A 16,633-nucleotide genomic window follows, 5' to 3' on the forward strand; every position below is an offset into this window, starting at 1 on the left:
TCCTGGTTTTTTCCCCCTCTTTTTCACCCAGGTGAAGGAGCTGAGAGGAAGGGACACAAAACACGGAAAACAAGGCCCAGCTGGGCTCCAAAAATCCTTACCTGAGGTCAACTGCCAGGTTAATTTGTAGGTGGATGCTCCAGGAACAGCCCCCAGGACAGCAGGACAGTGGTGTCCGTGGCCTCCTGCACCGTGAACTCGGAGACTTTGGGTAAATCCACTGGTGGGGAAGGAGGAAACCAAATTTAGGAGTGGGTAGAAGGCACCAGAAGAAGGAAATCAGGCTGAAAGGAGGTGTAAATTGAATTAAAATGGAGGTAATTAATGAAATTAAGGGCCAAAAAAAATCCCCCCCAAACCACGCTGGGATTCCGTGAATTAGGAATAATCAGCCAATATATTGCTGTTTTCCTTCCCCTCTCCTGTGGTGGGAGGTGAGGATGGAATCAGCTACTGGATCTCGGATCCAGGGGTCCCACACTCACAGGTTTGGGCTGTCAGCACCATGGGGGGTCCCTCCTGCCCTCTGACCATTCCAGACACGTGGATGGTGTAGGAGGTCTGGGGATGGTGAAGGAATCTGCCCCTGCCCCAACCAGCTGGGAGCTTTCCAAGCCACCTTAGAGGAGACATCCCAAAAAAAGCCACCCCACAGTTTTGTTTTGGGAACAGCCAAAAAACCCTCTACGGTGTCATTTTCCTTTCAAAGGGATTCATAACTCATTTGTGGGAGGGGGAAATTTGGGAATATACAGACATGTCTGGAAACCCTCAGGTGTAAAGGGACTGTTGAGGTGGGAACATCAGGAGAAACATTTCCCTGCTTTGTGTTTTGGCTTAAAAATGAACCTTCCTCAGCAAAGCCAGGGATTCATAACTCATTTATGGGGGAAATTTGGGAATACACTCCAAACCCTCCAGTTTCCAGGGACTGGGAAGGTGGGAATATCCAGGGTGGGGGGAGAGATTTCTCTGCTTTGTGTTTTTGCACTTCAAAAAATGAACCTTTTGGGGTGGGAAAGGAAAGATTTGAGGATGGATCTTCCTTTTTTTGTTTTTGTTTTTTTAGGGCAATCCAGGTTTGCCGGGCCCTGGGGGGCTCCCTGGAGAAAAGGTCCTGTCCCAGAGCAGATGTTTCCTGCATCCCCCAGCCCCAGGGCCAGCTGAGAGCAGGGACACCCAGGGGACAGCAGGGGGGGGTCAGGGGAAGGCCCCTTGGGATCTCCCAACGTCCCCAAGGAGGGAATTTCTCCCCCTCCCCGGGGCAGGAACTTTTCCCCAAGGGAATGAGGAGCAATCCTGGGGCCAGCAGCTTCCTCCCCCCAGATCTTCTGGGGACCTGGGCAGGGAGGGCAGGGCTGGTCCCCAGGGTGTCCCCTGCGCTGCTGGGAGGGAACCGCTCGGCATTCCCAAATCCCAGCCGGGCTCGTGTCCGACGGATCCCTCTGGGAGAGACCCAAGCTCGGCTCAGGGCTCCGTTCTGGGGCTCCAGCTCAGACCCCTCCTGGAGCTTGGGAAGAGGGATGGGCTGGGCTGAGCTGCTGGGTTTGGGGGTTCCTGGGGCTCTGTGCTCATCCCACACCTGCCTGAGGGATCGGGATCCTCAGGGATCGGGATCCTCACCACTGGATGGGCCCCAGGATATCTTAGAGTGAGTTATCCCGGGAAGCCTCTTCCAGGAGAGCTCCAAAGTGTTCCCAGCAGTGGCAGTGACCCTCAGGGCCTGGCTGGGCTTGGGATCTGCGGGAGACGCTGCAAAAACCAACCGGGGGGAGGGGCTGGAGGAACAACCCCGGGGTGGAAAGGGCAGAGCCACAAATCCAGGAGAACCCAAAACCTCAGGATCACGAGTTTGGAAGGAGCAGAGCCACAAATCCAGGAGAACCCAAAACCTCAGGATCACGAGTTTGGAAGGGGCAGAGCCACAAATCCAGGAGTTCCCAAAACCTCAGGATCATGAGTTTGGAAGGGGCAGAGCCACAAATCCAGGGCATCACAAAACCTCAAGATTCCAAGTTTGGAAGGGGCAGAGCCACAAATCAAGGAACTCCCAAATCAGAACCTCAGGACTCAACAGCCCAAGTTTGGAAGGGGCAGAGCCACAAATCAAGGAATTCCCAAATCAAGGAACTCCCAAAACCTCAAGACCCCAAGTTGGAAGGGGCAAATCCACAAAGTAAGGAATTCCCAAAACCCAAGATCCCAAGTTGGAAGGGGCAGAGCAACAAGCCAAGGAACTCCCAAATCAAGGAATTCCCAAAACCTCAAGATCCCAAGTTGGAAGGGGCAGAGCAACAAGCCAAGGAACTCCCAAATCAAGGAATTCCCAAAACTTCAAAACCCCAAGTTTGGAAGGGGCAGAGCCACAAATCAAGGAACTCCCAAATCCAGGAGTTCCCAAAATTCCAAGACTCCAAGTTGGAAGAGCAGAGCCACAAATCAAGGAACTCCCAAATCAAGGAATTCCCAAAACTTCAAAACCCCAAGTTTGGAAAGGGGCAGAGCCACAAATCAAGGAATTCCCAAATGAAGGGACTCCCAAAACCCCAAGTTTGGAAGGGACAGAACCACAACTCAAGGAACTCCCAAATCAAGGAATTCCCAAAACCTCACTACCTCACACTCAAAGAGGCAGAGCCACCAGGAACTCCCAAATCAAGGAATTCCCCAAACCCCAAGACCCCGAGCAGTGCCTGCCGAGAGATTCCCGGGATAGCTGTGGATAATCAACACAAGCAACTGTGTCCATCCATCCAGGACCGCCCTCCAAGGCCGCTCAACAAGCCCGAAGGACATTTCCACTCCCACCCACGGACTCTTGGCCCAAGCCCACGATCCCAACCCCCAAATCCCAAGGCCAGGAGGGCTGTCCTGGCAGGACACACCTGTGTGGTGAGTCAGGGTCACCTCTGGCCCCTCAGTCCGGCCAAAAACAGCCCGAATTCCGACCCTGTAGGGCGTGTCGGGCTCCAAGCGGTCGATCCGATGGGCCAACGTTCTGCTGCCCAGGAGCTGGCTCTTGGCAACCTGCTTTCCTGGTAAAAAATAAAAAGAATTAAAGAAAAGAGGGATATTCCAGAGCCTGGAGCTCCCTGCTGGCATCCCCTCCCTTGCTGTGCTGCCATTCCAGAGCTTTGGAATGTTTTATAAATGAAGGGAAGACGAGGAGAGGAGGAGAAACCACCACCAACCAAGATTCTCCAGAGCGGGAGCTCAGGAGTTTGGGAAGGGGGTCACCTTTTCCCTGCTCACCTTCTCCTGCTCCCAGGGGGCTCCAGGTGAGTCGGAATTTGGTGGCAGCTGTGGTGGCGCTCCAGGCCAAGGACAGGCTGCTGCTGGTGTGTGACGTCACCCTGAACTCGGGGACGGAGCCGAGGGGAGCTGCGAGGGGAGGACAAGGTCAGTGCCCGAATTCCCGTCCAACAGGGCTCCTCATCGGCACGGGAATGAGGCCAGAATTGTCCCACAAGGTTTGATTTGCTTATCCCTGGTGTTTCCTCATCCTCCTCTCTTGGAGAGACACCAGCCTGAGGTGGGGGCCGTGCGTGTAAATCCCACCTTGGCACCAAGGAGCGTGTCCTGCTCCAGATCCGCCTCTGCGAGCCCAGGACAGGGATCCAGGGAGTCAGCAGATCCATATCCCATTCCCCCCCACACCCAAACACCCACCCAGAGCTCCCACAGCTCCCACCAGTGGTGGCCTGTTCGCTTCTTCCCAAGAGTCAGCCTGTCATATCCACGCTGCATTCCGGGGTTGCCAGTGAGCTGCTCCCACTTTTAAACCCCTCCAAGGAATCCCCTGATGCTGTTCCGACCTCCCCTCAACTTCTGGGTCATCCCCCTCAGCGTTGCCGAGGTCGGAGATGGAAGGTTTGTCCCTCAAACCTGTTCCACCACCTCGCCCTGTTTTACACGAGGAATTCCCATCTTTTATCCAGGTGATCCCTCGGGACTCGGAGAGATCTCCTGAACTTCCCTCTGAGCCCCTCCCCTGGTGGTGCTGCCGAAGGTGCTGAGCCACTCACCGGTCCTGGCCGAGGTGGTGACGGCGGGGCCCTCGGCGGCTCCGAAGAGCACGGACACGGAGATGACGTAATCGCTGCCGGGAGCCAGCGCACGGAGACGCTGCCACGTCACCCGCCGGCCCAGGGACACGTGGCGGGGACGGGCCCTGCCGAGGAACTCTGGGGAAGAGGGAAAAGGATGATGGGGGGGTGGTTCTTTGCCAAAGAAATTGTGGGAAGAGGGAAACAGGATGGTCTTTGCCAAAGAACTCCTGGGAAGAGGGAACAGGATGGTCTTTGCCAGAGAAATTGTGGGAAGAGGGATCAGGATGGTCTTTGTCAGAGAAATCGTGGGAAGAGGGAAACAGGATGGTCTTTGCCAGAGAAATCATGGGAAGAGGGAATAGGAGAAGGGTCTTTGCCAAAGAAATCTTGGGAAGGGGGAAACAGGATGGTCTTTGCCAAAGAACTCCTGGGAAGAGGGAACAGGATGGTCTTTGCCAGAGAAATCATGGGAAGAGGGAAACAGGAGAAGGTCTTTGTCTAAAGAACTCCTGGGAAGAGGAAACAGGATGGTCTTTGCCAAGGAAATCATGGGAAGAGGAAAGAGGAGAAAGTTCTTTGCCAAATAATTCTTGGGAAGAGGGAAACAGGATGGTCTTTGCCAGAGAAATTGTGGGAAGAGGGAACAGGAGAAGGGTCTTTGCCAAAGAACTCTTGGGAAGAGGGAATAGGAGAAGGGTCTTTGCAAAAAAAATCGTGGGAAGAGGGAACAGGATGGTCTTTGCCAGAGAAATTGTGGGAAGAGGGAAACAGGATGGTCTTTGCCAGAGAAATTGTGGGAAGAGGGAATAGGAAAAGGGTCTTTGCCAAAGAAATCGTGGGAAGGGGGAAACAGGATGGTCTTTGCCAAAGAAATCATGGGAAGAGGAAACAGGAGAAGGTTCCTTGCCAAAGAATTCTTGGGAAGGGGAAACAGGAGAGGGTGGGATGGTCTTTGCCAAAGAATTCTTGGGAAGAGAAAATAGGAGAGGGTGGGATGGTCTTTGCCAAGGAATTGTTGGACATCAGGCACAGGGTGGGCTCCACGATCTTGGAAGTCTTTTCCAAGCTCAGGGATCCTGTGACACCCCTCAGTCCATCTGGGGTAAGAGACAGATTTCCTGGGGTAATTTCTTTGGGAATTTTAATATCTCAAGCTGCAAAAGCCTCTGTGCTGGGCCTGCCCCACCTTCCCCTGCCTGAGCAGCAGGTCTGGGGCTGGGCTGGGCTGGGGTGAAGTGGGGTGGGGTGGTCGCCACAGGTACTCTCCCTGCTGGAATTGTGGAATATTTCCTGGCTTCTTTCCATGCCCTGAAGCTGTGGGAGAGGCTGCTCAGAGCAGTGAAGGAGCTGGGCCATCCCTGAGGTTCTCCCGAGCTCCAGGAGGAGCTGGAGGTGCTTCAGGCTGGAGGGGGGATGGATCTTACCTGGTGTAGGACCCCAAGCCACTCTGTAACCGGTGGCTCCGGCAACCGGCTCCCAGGAGACCAGGAGGCTGCTGATGGAAACCTCACTCACTTTCAGTGCCTGCACAGTGCTGGAGGCCACTGCAGGAGACAAGAGTTGCCCACTTGCATCAAGGTCCCACCAGCTGCCAAAACTACCCACCCAGCCTGGCTTCTGGAAGGACTTCCAGAGGACAACCCCCAGCCCCGAGTCCTGCCCAGGAACAGAAGGACTTTGCTGTGGGATGGGGATGGGATGGAGCGGCCCAGGATGCTCCAAACCTGCTGAGATCTGGTCCCACTTCCCAGGAAAGGCCTCCCAAAAATTCCCCTCCCAAAAATTCCTCCTCCCAAAGTTCTGGGCCCCAGCACCCTGACTGTGCCTCTGGGAGAGCTCAGACTGGAAGTGAAATCAGCGCTCTGGATCGAGGTGGGATCATCGTCCAGGTGTGGTCTCAGGTCTAGGGGGGGTTGGACAAGGCTGGGGGAGAAGGGGGGATCTCTGAGAAGGGGCATGAGGGATGCAGGATTGAGGGGATGCGTGGAAAGCCAAGGCAGAAAAAAGGGGAAAAGGGAATTGTGGCAGGGAGAGATGGTGACCCACCCACAACCCATCCACCCACAACCCACCCACCCCAGGGACCACCAGCTCAAAAGAGAAGGAACACTGAGCAGGGGGTTAATTATCCCATAAAATCAGAGAGCTGTGTGGGCAAGGAGCATCAATTCCTTTGTTTGCCAAGGTGTGGATGAACAGTGGGAAGTCTGGGACCTCAGGGCCCTGGATTCCCTAAAATCTGTGTTAAGGCTTGGACAACGTGTCCCATGGGATACTCCTGGAAAAGGCTTGGATAGAGCACTCTGGGCTGGGTTAGGAACTGGCTGATGGGGAATGGGGCTGCATCCAGTTGGGATCCGGTCCCCAGTGGTGTCCCCAGGGATCAGGGCTGGGCCCAGTCCTGTTTAATCTTTGCTGATGGTCTGGATGAGGGGATGGAGTGAACCATCAGCAGATGTGCAGTGACCCCAAGCTGGGGGAGTGTTGATGTGCTGGAGGGCAGGAGGGCTCTGCAGAGGGACCTGGCCAGGCTGGATCCATGGGGTGCAATGCACCTTTCCATGCTCAAAACGGCCCAGAGGATTATTTCTCCCATTTTAGGGAACAATCCCCACCATGGAGAAGCCCAAGGTGGAGAAGGACTGATGGGACACCACTGGATCCATGGGTGGTGATCATCTTCTGCTTGATCTCTCTCTCTCTATCCCTTTCTCTACCCCTGCGCCTCTTTTCTACCTCTTTCTCTCTCTCTGCCTCACCTTCATTGTTAAATCAATTATTAAATTGATTAAATTGCATTAAATTCCACACCTTAATTTGCACCTTAATTGGGGCAGAGGCTTCTCCCACTTAATTGGGCTGTAAGAGGTGACAGGCAGGGGGGTGGCTGCAAATTCCAGCACAGCCTGACCCCCACCCTGCGTGTCTGTGAGGGTGGATCCCAATCCCAGGCCACTGTGAGGGTGGAACCCCATCCCATGAGGGTGGATCCCCATCCCATGAGGGTGGATCCCCAATCCCAGCCTTCCTGCAGGACACCGTGAGGATGGATCCCCATCCCAGGAAGACACTGTGAGGGTGGATCCCAATCCCAGCCCTCCTGCAGGACACTGTGAGGGTGGATCCCTGTCCCAGGACACTGTGAGGTTGATCCCCATCCCATGAGGATGAATCCCAATCCCATGAGGATGGATCCAATCCCAGCCCTCCCACAGGACACTGTGAGGGTGGATCCCCATCCCATGAGGGTGGATCCCAATCCCAGGACACTGTGAGGGTGGATCCCCATCCCATGAGGGTGGATCCCAATCCCAGGACACTGTGAGGGTGGATCCAATCCCAGCCCTCCCTCAGGACACTGTGAGGGTGGATCCCCCATCCCATGAGGGTGGATCCCCAATCCCAGCCTTCCTGTAGGACACTGTGAGGGTGGATCCCCATCCCATGAGGATGGATCCCAATCCCATGAGGATGGATCCAATCCCAGCCCTCCCTCAGGACACTCACCCGTCGTGGCTTTCCCGCTCAGCAGGGGCCCCTCGACATTCCCGAAGATGGGGTTGATGGTGACCGTGTATTCCACGCCTGGATGCAGCCCCTGGATCAGGTAGTGGCTGTAGCTGCTGCTCAGGGTCACGTCCTGGACGGTGCCCTCTGGGAAAGGGAAAGGCTGTTGGATTCCCTTGGGATGGATCGAGGAGGATCACCCTGCTGGGATCACATCAAGGAGAACCATCCTTGGGAAGGGAAGGCAGGAATGACCCAGGGAATCCTCAGTGGGCACCAACGGATCAAGGCAAGTCAGGGCTTTGCAGGATAGAGGGAATAAATCAGGGAAACCCCACAAGTGTGGCTTCCCACAGCACCAATCCCTGGATATTCCCAAAGGTGGGGTTGGTGGTGACCGTGAATTCCACACCTGGATGCAGCCCCTGCATCAGGGAATGGCTGAGGGTTACATCCTGGATGGTGCCCTCTGGGAAAGGGTGTGGGATTCCCTTGGGACACATCCTTGGGAAGGGAAGGGAAGGCAGGAATGACCCACAGGTGCCCAGGGAAACCTCAAATGGATCGAGGCAATCAGAGCTTTGCAGGATAGAGGGAATAAATCAGGGAAACCCCACAAATGGGGCTGGGGGTGGTCCCACAGCACCAATCCCTGGATATTCCCAAAGGTGGGGCTGATGATGACCGTGAATTCCACACCTGGATGCAGCCCCTGCATCAGGGAGTGATCCCCTGGGGGAGGGGGGACTAAACCCAGCTCAGTTAAACCTCTCCCACCTCCTGCTCGAGCTGCTCCCCCCCTCCCCGAGCTCTGATTTTTTTAAAGATTGATTTTAAGATTGTATAAATAAAAACGGTCCAAGAAACGAAATTCAAGCCCTCTGGTGTTTTGGGACGGGGCAGAAAGTGCCTGGATCCCAAAAGCCCCCAAAGATGGGAAGAGGATTTGGGGGTGAGATGTTTAACATGGGCTGGGAAAACACCTGGATTTTGGGGGAGTGCCAGGACTGGTTTTTTTTTTTCCTGGCTGTTTTTGATTGCAAAGCAATAAAAGCAGTTTTATGTCTTCCCCATAAAGGTTTTTTCCCCTCCTGGTGATGTTTTTGGAGCTGTTCTCCCACCCAAACCCCCTGTTCCCTGTGGGAATTGTTTCCTTCTATCACAACCAGGGGGTGGAATGTGCTGGTTATTCCAAGGCTGGGATGGAGCCCAGGTGTCCCTGACATCCCACTCAGCCCTGAGCCCCAGAAACCTCCACCTCCCAGGGCCCCAAAATGCCCTCAAACCTGAATTTCTGACTCCTGTCCCCCTTCCCCTCCCCAAAAAACAACCCTGAAAACACCTTTGGGTTCAGGGCAGGGGAGAAGCTCCAGCTGCCAACTCAGACCTGGCTCCAAACACCCAAATCTCCCCTAAAAATGAGGATTCTGGGGATTAAAGAAAGTTTTGGTGCCACAGAAAGAACAGAAATAATCACAGGCACTTCCAGACTGTCCCCACCCAAAAAAAGGGGTGACCCCAAAGCTCGGTGTGACTGAAGCTCTTCAGGGAAGCATTTTCCCAGGTTTATCCCTTCCCAAGGCTGCTCAGCTTCGGGAAATCCCCCCCTAATCCCATGGAACAAGGCTGGGGATCCATCCCCTCGCTTTCTGAGCGGGAATTTTCGCATCCAGGGCCGTTTCCCACCCCCAAAAGGCCAGGGTGGAACTCCCCGTTGGAAGCCGCCGGTTGATCCCCATCCCCAAAAACACCCAATTTCCTCATTCCACGACCAGGCCACAAAGGTGCTGGTGCTTCCAAGGTTTTGGGGACCTCCCATCTCCCTGTTGTCCCCCCTCTATCCCTGTGTGCCACCTGCAGATGTCCAGGTGAGCCGGTATCCCGTGGCTCCCCGCACGGCGCTCCACGTGGCCCGCAGCGTGTCCGTGGTTTCGTTCTGCAGCACCAGCTTTTCCACGGCCAGCACCTTCACTGGAAGGGGGACAGGGAAGGAAAATATTGGTCAGGGGGAGGATTTTGGCCTGCTGGGAGAACCAGAAGCAGCTCAGTTGTCTGAGGGAAAAAGCCGGGAAGAGGAGCGGGGTGGGATTGGGGCTCCTCTCTTAGGGAATGAGGGACAGGACAAGAGGAGAAACCACCCCAAGTTTTGATGCTTAGATTGGATGTTTGGGAAAATCTCCTCTTGGAAAGAGTGGTCAGGTGTTGGAAAGGGCTGCCCAGGGCAGGGGTGGAATCAACTGGGTTGGGAAAACCCTCTGAGATCATCCAGTCCAAGCCCTGCTCCAACCCCACCCTGTCACCCAGCCCATGGCACTGATGCCACATCCAGCCTGTCCTTAAACACCTCCAGAGCAATATGTTGGCTGATTATTCCTAATTCATGGAATCCCAGCATGGTTGGGGTGGGAAGGGACCTCAAGGATCATCCCATTCCAACCAGGGAATGTTCCATTTGGTTGATCCAACCTCATCCAGCCTGGCCTTATTCCCTCTCAGCTCCCACCAGAAAAGACCTACTGCTTCTTTCTTCCTCTTACTGGGAAACACTGGGATTTTCCTGAGTTCCCTTCCAATAATTCCTACCCCCCCACACCCCAAGAGGCCATTTTTGTGGTACATCCTCTTGGAATTCATAGAATCATAAAATAAATGGGATTGGAAGAGACCTCTGAGATCATCCAGTCCAACCCTTGATCCAACCCCGCTGTGATCACCAGATCATGGCACTGATGGCACATCCAGCCTGTCCTTAAACACCTCCAGGGATGGAGAATCCACCCCCTCCCTGGGCAGCCCATTCCAAGGGCTGAGCACTCTCCATGGACAAAATTCCTTCCCAATATCCAACCTAAACCTCCCCTGGCCCAGCTCGAGGCGGAGCCCTCTTGTCCTGTTCCTGTTCCCTGGAGCAGACCCGACCCCCCCGGCTCTCCCCTCCTGGCAGGAGTTGCAGAGAGTGAGGAGGTCTCCCCTGAGCCTCCTCCTGTCCAGGCTGAGCCCCCCCAGCTCCCTCAGCCTCTCCTCACAGCACTTGTGCTCCAGTCCCTTCCCCAGCCTCGCTGCTCTTCCCTGTCCCTGCTCCAGCCCCTCCCTGTCCTTGCTGAGCTGAGGGCCCAGAGCTGGGCACGGCACTCCCGTGGTTGGGGATGCTTCTGGACAGGACCCACATCCCCGGGGGGGCAGAGAGGGACCACCCACCCACCTACCCACCCCGGGGGAGGTCCCACCCTTACACGTCCTCCCCAGAGCAGCCACGGGCTGGCTGGGCCCCTGGGGGTGCACGGCGTAGAGGATGACGTTGTACTGCCGGTCCTCCTGCAGGTTGGCCAGCACGTGGGAGGAGACGTCGCCCCGCAGGACCTGCTCGTGGGCCACGCCCGGCCTGGAGGCTGCAAAGGCAAGGACAGGGGGGAGGGGGGAGCTTTCCTGAAGCCCACGGTGATGCCTCCACCACGTGGAGTCCCCCAACACGCTGGTGGGGCTGGGAGTTGGGGCCACAGCTCAAACTGGACAAATCCAGGGTGCCCCAGCCCTGCAGGTGCCACGGGAACATCCACACCCCAAGGACAACTCAGAGGGGAGTGTGGGGCACCCCAAAGGCTTGGGCTCACCCCACAGCCCCACCCGAGCTGGGAGGAAGCACAAAAACACTCTGGGTGTTACAAGGCATCACCCACAGCATCTTCTCCAAGAAAAACACCTCCATGGTCTCCAAAGCAAAGTCCTTCAAAGGACTCTTCTCCTCTCTCCTGGAGGAACCCCACGCTCTGGACAACCTGGATGCTTCCAGAGTCGTGCCAGGAGCACCTTCCCTGCCCTCGGCTCCCTTTGTCCTTCCCAAGGGAAGGGCCTGGAATGCCCCCCAGGATGGACTCACCCCTGGGGATGTAGATCTTGTAGCCCTCCAGTTTGCCGGGGGGAGGGGTCCAGGCCACCTTCAGGCTGAAAGGTCCTTCTTCCACCACCCGGAAGTTGGTGACGGGAGGGACGGGAGCTGGGGGGCACAGAGAGGGAGAGGACATGGAATGCCACTGGATCCTTGGAAAACCCTCTGGCTCCAGGGATAGACAGGCAAGGGGAGGGAGCAGCAGCAGCGCTGCCTTTCGAGCTGGTTCCTGGAAAGCAACAATCCCCCTCCCATCTTCCAGAGATTTTCAAGGGATACCTTAAAGGTGGTTTTTAAGATTCCTGTTCTGAAATGTCCTTCTTTCCTTTCCCTTCTCAAACCTTCCCTTCCCTTCCTTCCCCTTTCCCCTTCCCTTTCCCTTCCCAAATCTTTCCTTCCCCTTTTCCCTTCCGAAACCTTCCCTCTTTCCCTTCCCTTCCCCTTTCCTTTTTCCCCTTCCCTTTTTTCTCTTCCCTTTCCTTTTGCCCCTTCCCTTTTTTCTCTTCTCTTCCTCCTTCCATTTTCTCTTCCCTTCCCTCTTCCCCCTTTCCTCTTTCCCTTCCTTCCCTTTCCTTTTCCCCCTTCCCTTTTTTCCCAACCCATCATCTCCAAAACCTTCCCAACCCATGATCTCCAGGAGCTTTCCCAACCCACGATCTCCAGGAGCTTTCCAAACCCATGGTCCCCAGGAACTTTCCCAACCTGTGGCCTCCAAAACATTCCCGACCCACCATCTCCAGGAGCTTTCCCAACTCATGGTCTCCAAAACATTCCCAACCCCCGACCTCCAGGAGCTTTCTCCTCCCATGTGTCCCACCACCTGAAACCCCAGCCTGGACTCCTCCAATCCCGCTGTTTCCCCGTTGGAATGACAAGCCACACCCTTTGACACCCGTCGAGCGTGGTGGGTGGTTTTTGCCCCCACCCCCTGGAATCTGCAGCCATTCCCACCCCCTTCCCCTCACGGATGTGGGGTGGGATTTTCCCCCGTGCCCATCCCGGGGAGGTGGAGGAGGAGGAGCCACTCACTCGTTTTGCCGGTGGCAGCCGCGGGTTGTCCGAGGGCGTCCCCGTGGGTGGCCCTGAGGGTGAGGACGTACTCGGTGCTGGGCCGCAGGTCTGTCACCAGCAGCGTGTCGGTGTCACCGCCCACCGCCAGCTGGCACATGGGGGGAGGGGGGACAAGGGACATCATCAGCCCCCTGGGATGGGAGGGGCTCGGGAGCACCTTGAGAGGTCACCTCGGAAAACACCCACGGGAAAGACACCGGCAGTGTGGGATCCAGGGGCACACGGACATGGGACACAAGGGGAAGGGGACATGAGGGGAGGGAAGGTTTGGGAAAGGGAGGGAAGAATTGGGAAGGGGAAGGGAGAAGTGGGGGAAAAAGGGAGGGGAAAAAGGGAAGGTTTGAGGAGATTCGGGAAGGGACATTGGGAACTCCGACCCCACACTGGGAACAGAAAATCAACACTGGGAACTCCAGACCAGACCCAGGAACTCCAACCTGACCCCGGGAACTCCCCCTCAGCCCCAGGAACTCCAACCCAACTCTGGAAACTCAAACTCGACCCCGGGAACTCCAGACCAGACCCAGGAACTCCAACCCAACCCCGGGAACTCCCCCTCAGCCCCAGGAACTCCACCCCAACTCTGGGAACTCCACCTCGATCCCAGGAACTCCAACCCGATTCTGGGAACTCCAACCCAACCCTGGAAACTCCAACCCGACCCTGGGAACTCCAACCTGACCCTGGGAACTCCAACCCGACCCTGGGAACTCCAACCCGACCCTGAGAACTCCAACCCGACCCTGGGAACTCCAACCCGACCCTGGGAACTCCAACCCAACTCTGGGAACTCCACCTTGATCCCAGGAACTCCAACCCAACCCCAGGAACTCCCCCTCGATCCCAGGAACTCCAACCCAACTCTGGGAACTCCACCTCGATCCAGGAACCCCAACCTGACTCTGGGAACTCCAACCCAACCCCAGGAACTCCACCTCAATCCCAGAAACTCCACCCCACCCCCAGACCTCCACCTGCTGCTGTGCCCAGCGGGATCATCACCCACCTGCCGCTGCCCTGCTGGCTGCGGCTGCCCCGAGGGCAGCAGGGGCTGCACGTGGAGCAGATACCCCGTCACGGTGCCCGGTGGGGGGGTCCAGCTGAGCCGCAGGGAGCCGTGGCCCCGCTCGCTCACACGCAGGTCCCGCGGGCCCAGCATCGCCTCGGCTGCCGGAGGGGCGAGAAATTATCAAAATAGAAAGCAATAATAGAAGATTGTGGCTTTATTTGCTTACTAGGTAAATTTTTAGGTGGAATTAGGATAGGGCCTTGCTTGCTCTTGCTAACTCACAGCCAGGATATAGGTAATTTTATAAGGAAGATTTTAGCAGGAACAGAAAAACTTGGAGTTTAGATGAGGGGCTGTGAAGCTCCTGGGAAAGAGACCTTGAAAGCTGATAAATAAAGAGAAGCTCCTGAAGGAGACACCAGCTTTGAGTTAATTGGACAGTGCCAACTCAGCAGTTCTTAGCAGAGGTAGAAAGAGAAGTTCCTGAAGGAGATACCAGTTTGGAGTTAACTGGGTGAATCCATGGGTGTATCCATGGGTGAATCCATGGGTGAATCCATGGGTGAATCCATGGGTGAATCCATGCCAGGAGCAGGATCACAGCCCTGATTTCCCATAAATCCTAATCCCTGCCTTTTGGGACCAGCTCAGGTGCTCTGTTATCCAGATAATCCCAACTAAAAGGATCCCATGGAGAAGTCAAAGGCACCAGGACTCAGCTCCACCTGGGAGCATCCATGGGTGTATCCATGGGTGAATCCATGGGTGAATCCATGGGTGTATCCATGGGTGAATCCATGCCAGGAGCAGGATCACAGCCCTGATTTCCCATAAATCCTAATCACTGCCTCTTAGGGCCAGGTCAGGTGCTCTGTTGGATGATCCCAACCTAAAAGGATCCTATGGAGAAGTTGGAGGTACCAGCACTGCAGCTCCACCCTGGGATCATCCCTGGGTGTATCCATGGCACGATCTCCCTGGAAAAGGCCTTTTCCCCCCTGCTGTGTCCCACATCCCCCCCCAGGTGCTGCATTCCCGGTGTCCCCCGTGTCCTGTACCTTCCCGGACAGCCAGTGCTCCGTAGGGCACCCCAGCCAGGGCCAGCAGCAGGATCTGGGCACGCAGCAACATCTCCTTTGGGAAGAAGCTCCCTCTGGATTCCTGGGATCAGCACAGAGCCCGGGAGTGGCTCATCTGCAGCAGGAAAGGGGATTTAGCTCTGGGTTTGGGAGCTAAATTTTTCCTACAGGATTTCTCAATTTTCCTACAGGGTTTCCCAATTTTCCTACAGGATTTCCCATTTTTCCTTCAGGATGTCTCAGTTTTCCTACAGGGCTTCCCACTTTTCCTACAGGACTTCCCATTTCCCTGTAGGATTTCCCACTTCTCCGTGGGATTTCCCATCTTCCCCGCAGGGCTTCCCACCTTCCCTACATGATTTCCCATTTCCCTAAGGGATTTCCCACTTCCCTACAGGATTTTTCCCATTTTTCCTACAGGATTTCCCACTTTCCTACAGCATTTCCCACTTCCCTACAGTATTTCCCATTTTCCTTGAAGATCCCTTTCCCTACACTGAAATTTTGGCCACACGACCAGGAAAGGAAAAGCAGCCTTCCCTGAATTCTAAATCTCTAACCTGAACATAAAATCATGGAATTTTAAGGCAGGAAAACCCCTCCGAGACCATCAAATCCAACCGCTCCCCACAGCACCACCAAACTCGGGATATTCCCCGATCCTACAAAACCCTCCTTTCCAACCTCTCCCTGCCCCTCCCATCCTGAGGAGAGCGAAATCGCCCCCAACATTCACGTTTTAAGCAGGTTTTTTTTTGGGGGGGCATTTCAGGCATTCCTGAGACATCCCCCGGGGGGATGGGTTGGATGTTGGAGCGGGAATTCAATTGACATCCCGGGCGCTGCTCCCTCCTCATCCTCTCCCCATCCTCCCTCTCTTTCCTTTCACTTCATTCAAACGCAAACCTGAGAATGGGAAGAGGCGGAGGGGGGAGAAAAAAACACAACCCCACAGTGGAGCGTGGAAAAGCCGATCCCTGGATGGACACGCGGGATGAGGGGGCGGTCGCTGCTTCTTACCTGGGCATCTCGTCCCAAAATTGGGAATCCGCGTCCCCACCAGCTCCCGAGAGACTCCCGAGCCGCGGGAAGCAGAAGTTGTGAGCAGGAGGAGGGGCTGCTCCAGGAATATTCCCCCCCCCAACTCCACCTCCAAGCCTTTCTCCAGCTGGGAGAGGGGGGAATAGGGCAGGGGGTGCCACCTCCAGAGCTTTAGGAATGTGGGAATGGAGAGGAGGGGAGAAAGGGAAGAGGGAGGGGGGGGAAAACTCCACACCTAAAGATTTTTACCTCGTGGGCACAAAATGAGAATAAAATGACTGGGATGTTTGGAAAGGAGGACTCGGAGAAAGGGAGGGAGGGAAGTGATTCCAAGGGGGATAAAGATTCCAGGTGTCAGCAGGTGGAGGGGATGGGGAACAGCAGGAATGGGGTGAAGAAGTGAATTAATGGGGCAAATAGAGGGGTATGGCATCACTGGGAAGGAGGGACGGAGAGGGAGAGAAAGTCAGTCCAAGGGGAATAAAGATTTCAGGTGTCAGGAAGTGGAGGGGATGGGGAACACCAGGAATGGGGTGAAGAAAGTGATTTATGGGGCAAATAGAGGGGTCTGGAGTCACTGAGGGGGACACGAGACATCCAAAATGACACGGGGATGGCACTTTATTGTGGGTGTCATCCCACAAAAGCAGAGGGATTTCTGAGGGCTGGTCGTCCAGAGAGATTCCTAAGGGATGGTGTCCAATATGGAGGACTGAGGGATGGTCATCCAATATGGAGGACTGAGGGACAGTCTCCGAGATGGGGGACTGAGGGACAGTGTCCAATATGGAGGACTGAGGACCGGTGTCCAGTATGGAGGACTGAGGGATGGTGTCCAATATGGAGGACTGAGGGATGGTCTCCAATATGGAGGACTGAGGGATGGTGTCCAATATGGAGGACTGAGGGACGGTGTCCAGTAGGGAGGACTGAGGGACGGTCTCCAAGATGGAGGACTGAGGGACAGTGTCCAGTATGGAGGACTGAGGGA

The 16,633-nt window shown here is 55.5% G+C and overlaps 1 protein-coding gene across 1 annotated transcript in view; it reads right to left on the reverse strand.

Annotated features, from left to right (window-relative positions):
• The window catches only part of LOC126644420 (collagen alpha-1(VII) chain-like), an 88,516-nt gene extending 73,863 nt beyond the window's left edge, over positions 1-14,653 (reverse strand). Inside the window, 16 exon segments of the mRNA XM_050323762.1 lie at positions 102-152; positions 155-220; positions 486-566; positions 569-619; positions 1,624-1,752; positions 2,886-3,035; positions 3,253-3,381; positions 4,026-4,184; positions 5,474-5,593; positions 7,557-7,703; positions 9,411-9,527; positions 10,790-10,945; positions 11,434-11,550; positions 12,472-12,601; positions 13,520-13,680; positions 14,581-14,653. Coding sequence (XP_050179719.1) covers positions 102-152; positions 155-220; positions 486-566; positions 569-619; positions 1,624-1,752; positions 2,886-3,035; positions 3,253-3,381; positions 4,026-4,184; positions 5,474-5,593; positions 7,557-7,703; positions 9,411-9,527; positions 10,790-10,945; positions 11,434-11,550; positions 12,472-12,601; positions 13,520-13,680; positions 14,581-14,653 — 1,837 coding nt within the window.
• Between the last annotated feature and the right edge of the window lie 1,980 nt (positions 14,654-16,633).

Source organism: Myiozetetes cayanensis, unplaced genomic scaffold, assembly GCF_022539395.1.
Source record: "Myiozetetes cayanensis isolate MyiCay16 unplaced genomic scaffold, myiCay2020 scf3, whole genome shotgun sequence".
In the NCBI taxonomy this organism is placed as follows: domain Eukaryota; kingdom Metazoa; phylum Chordata; class Aves; order Passeriformes; family Tyrannidae; genus Myiozetetes; species Myiozetetes cayanensis.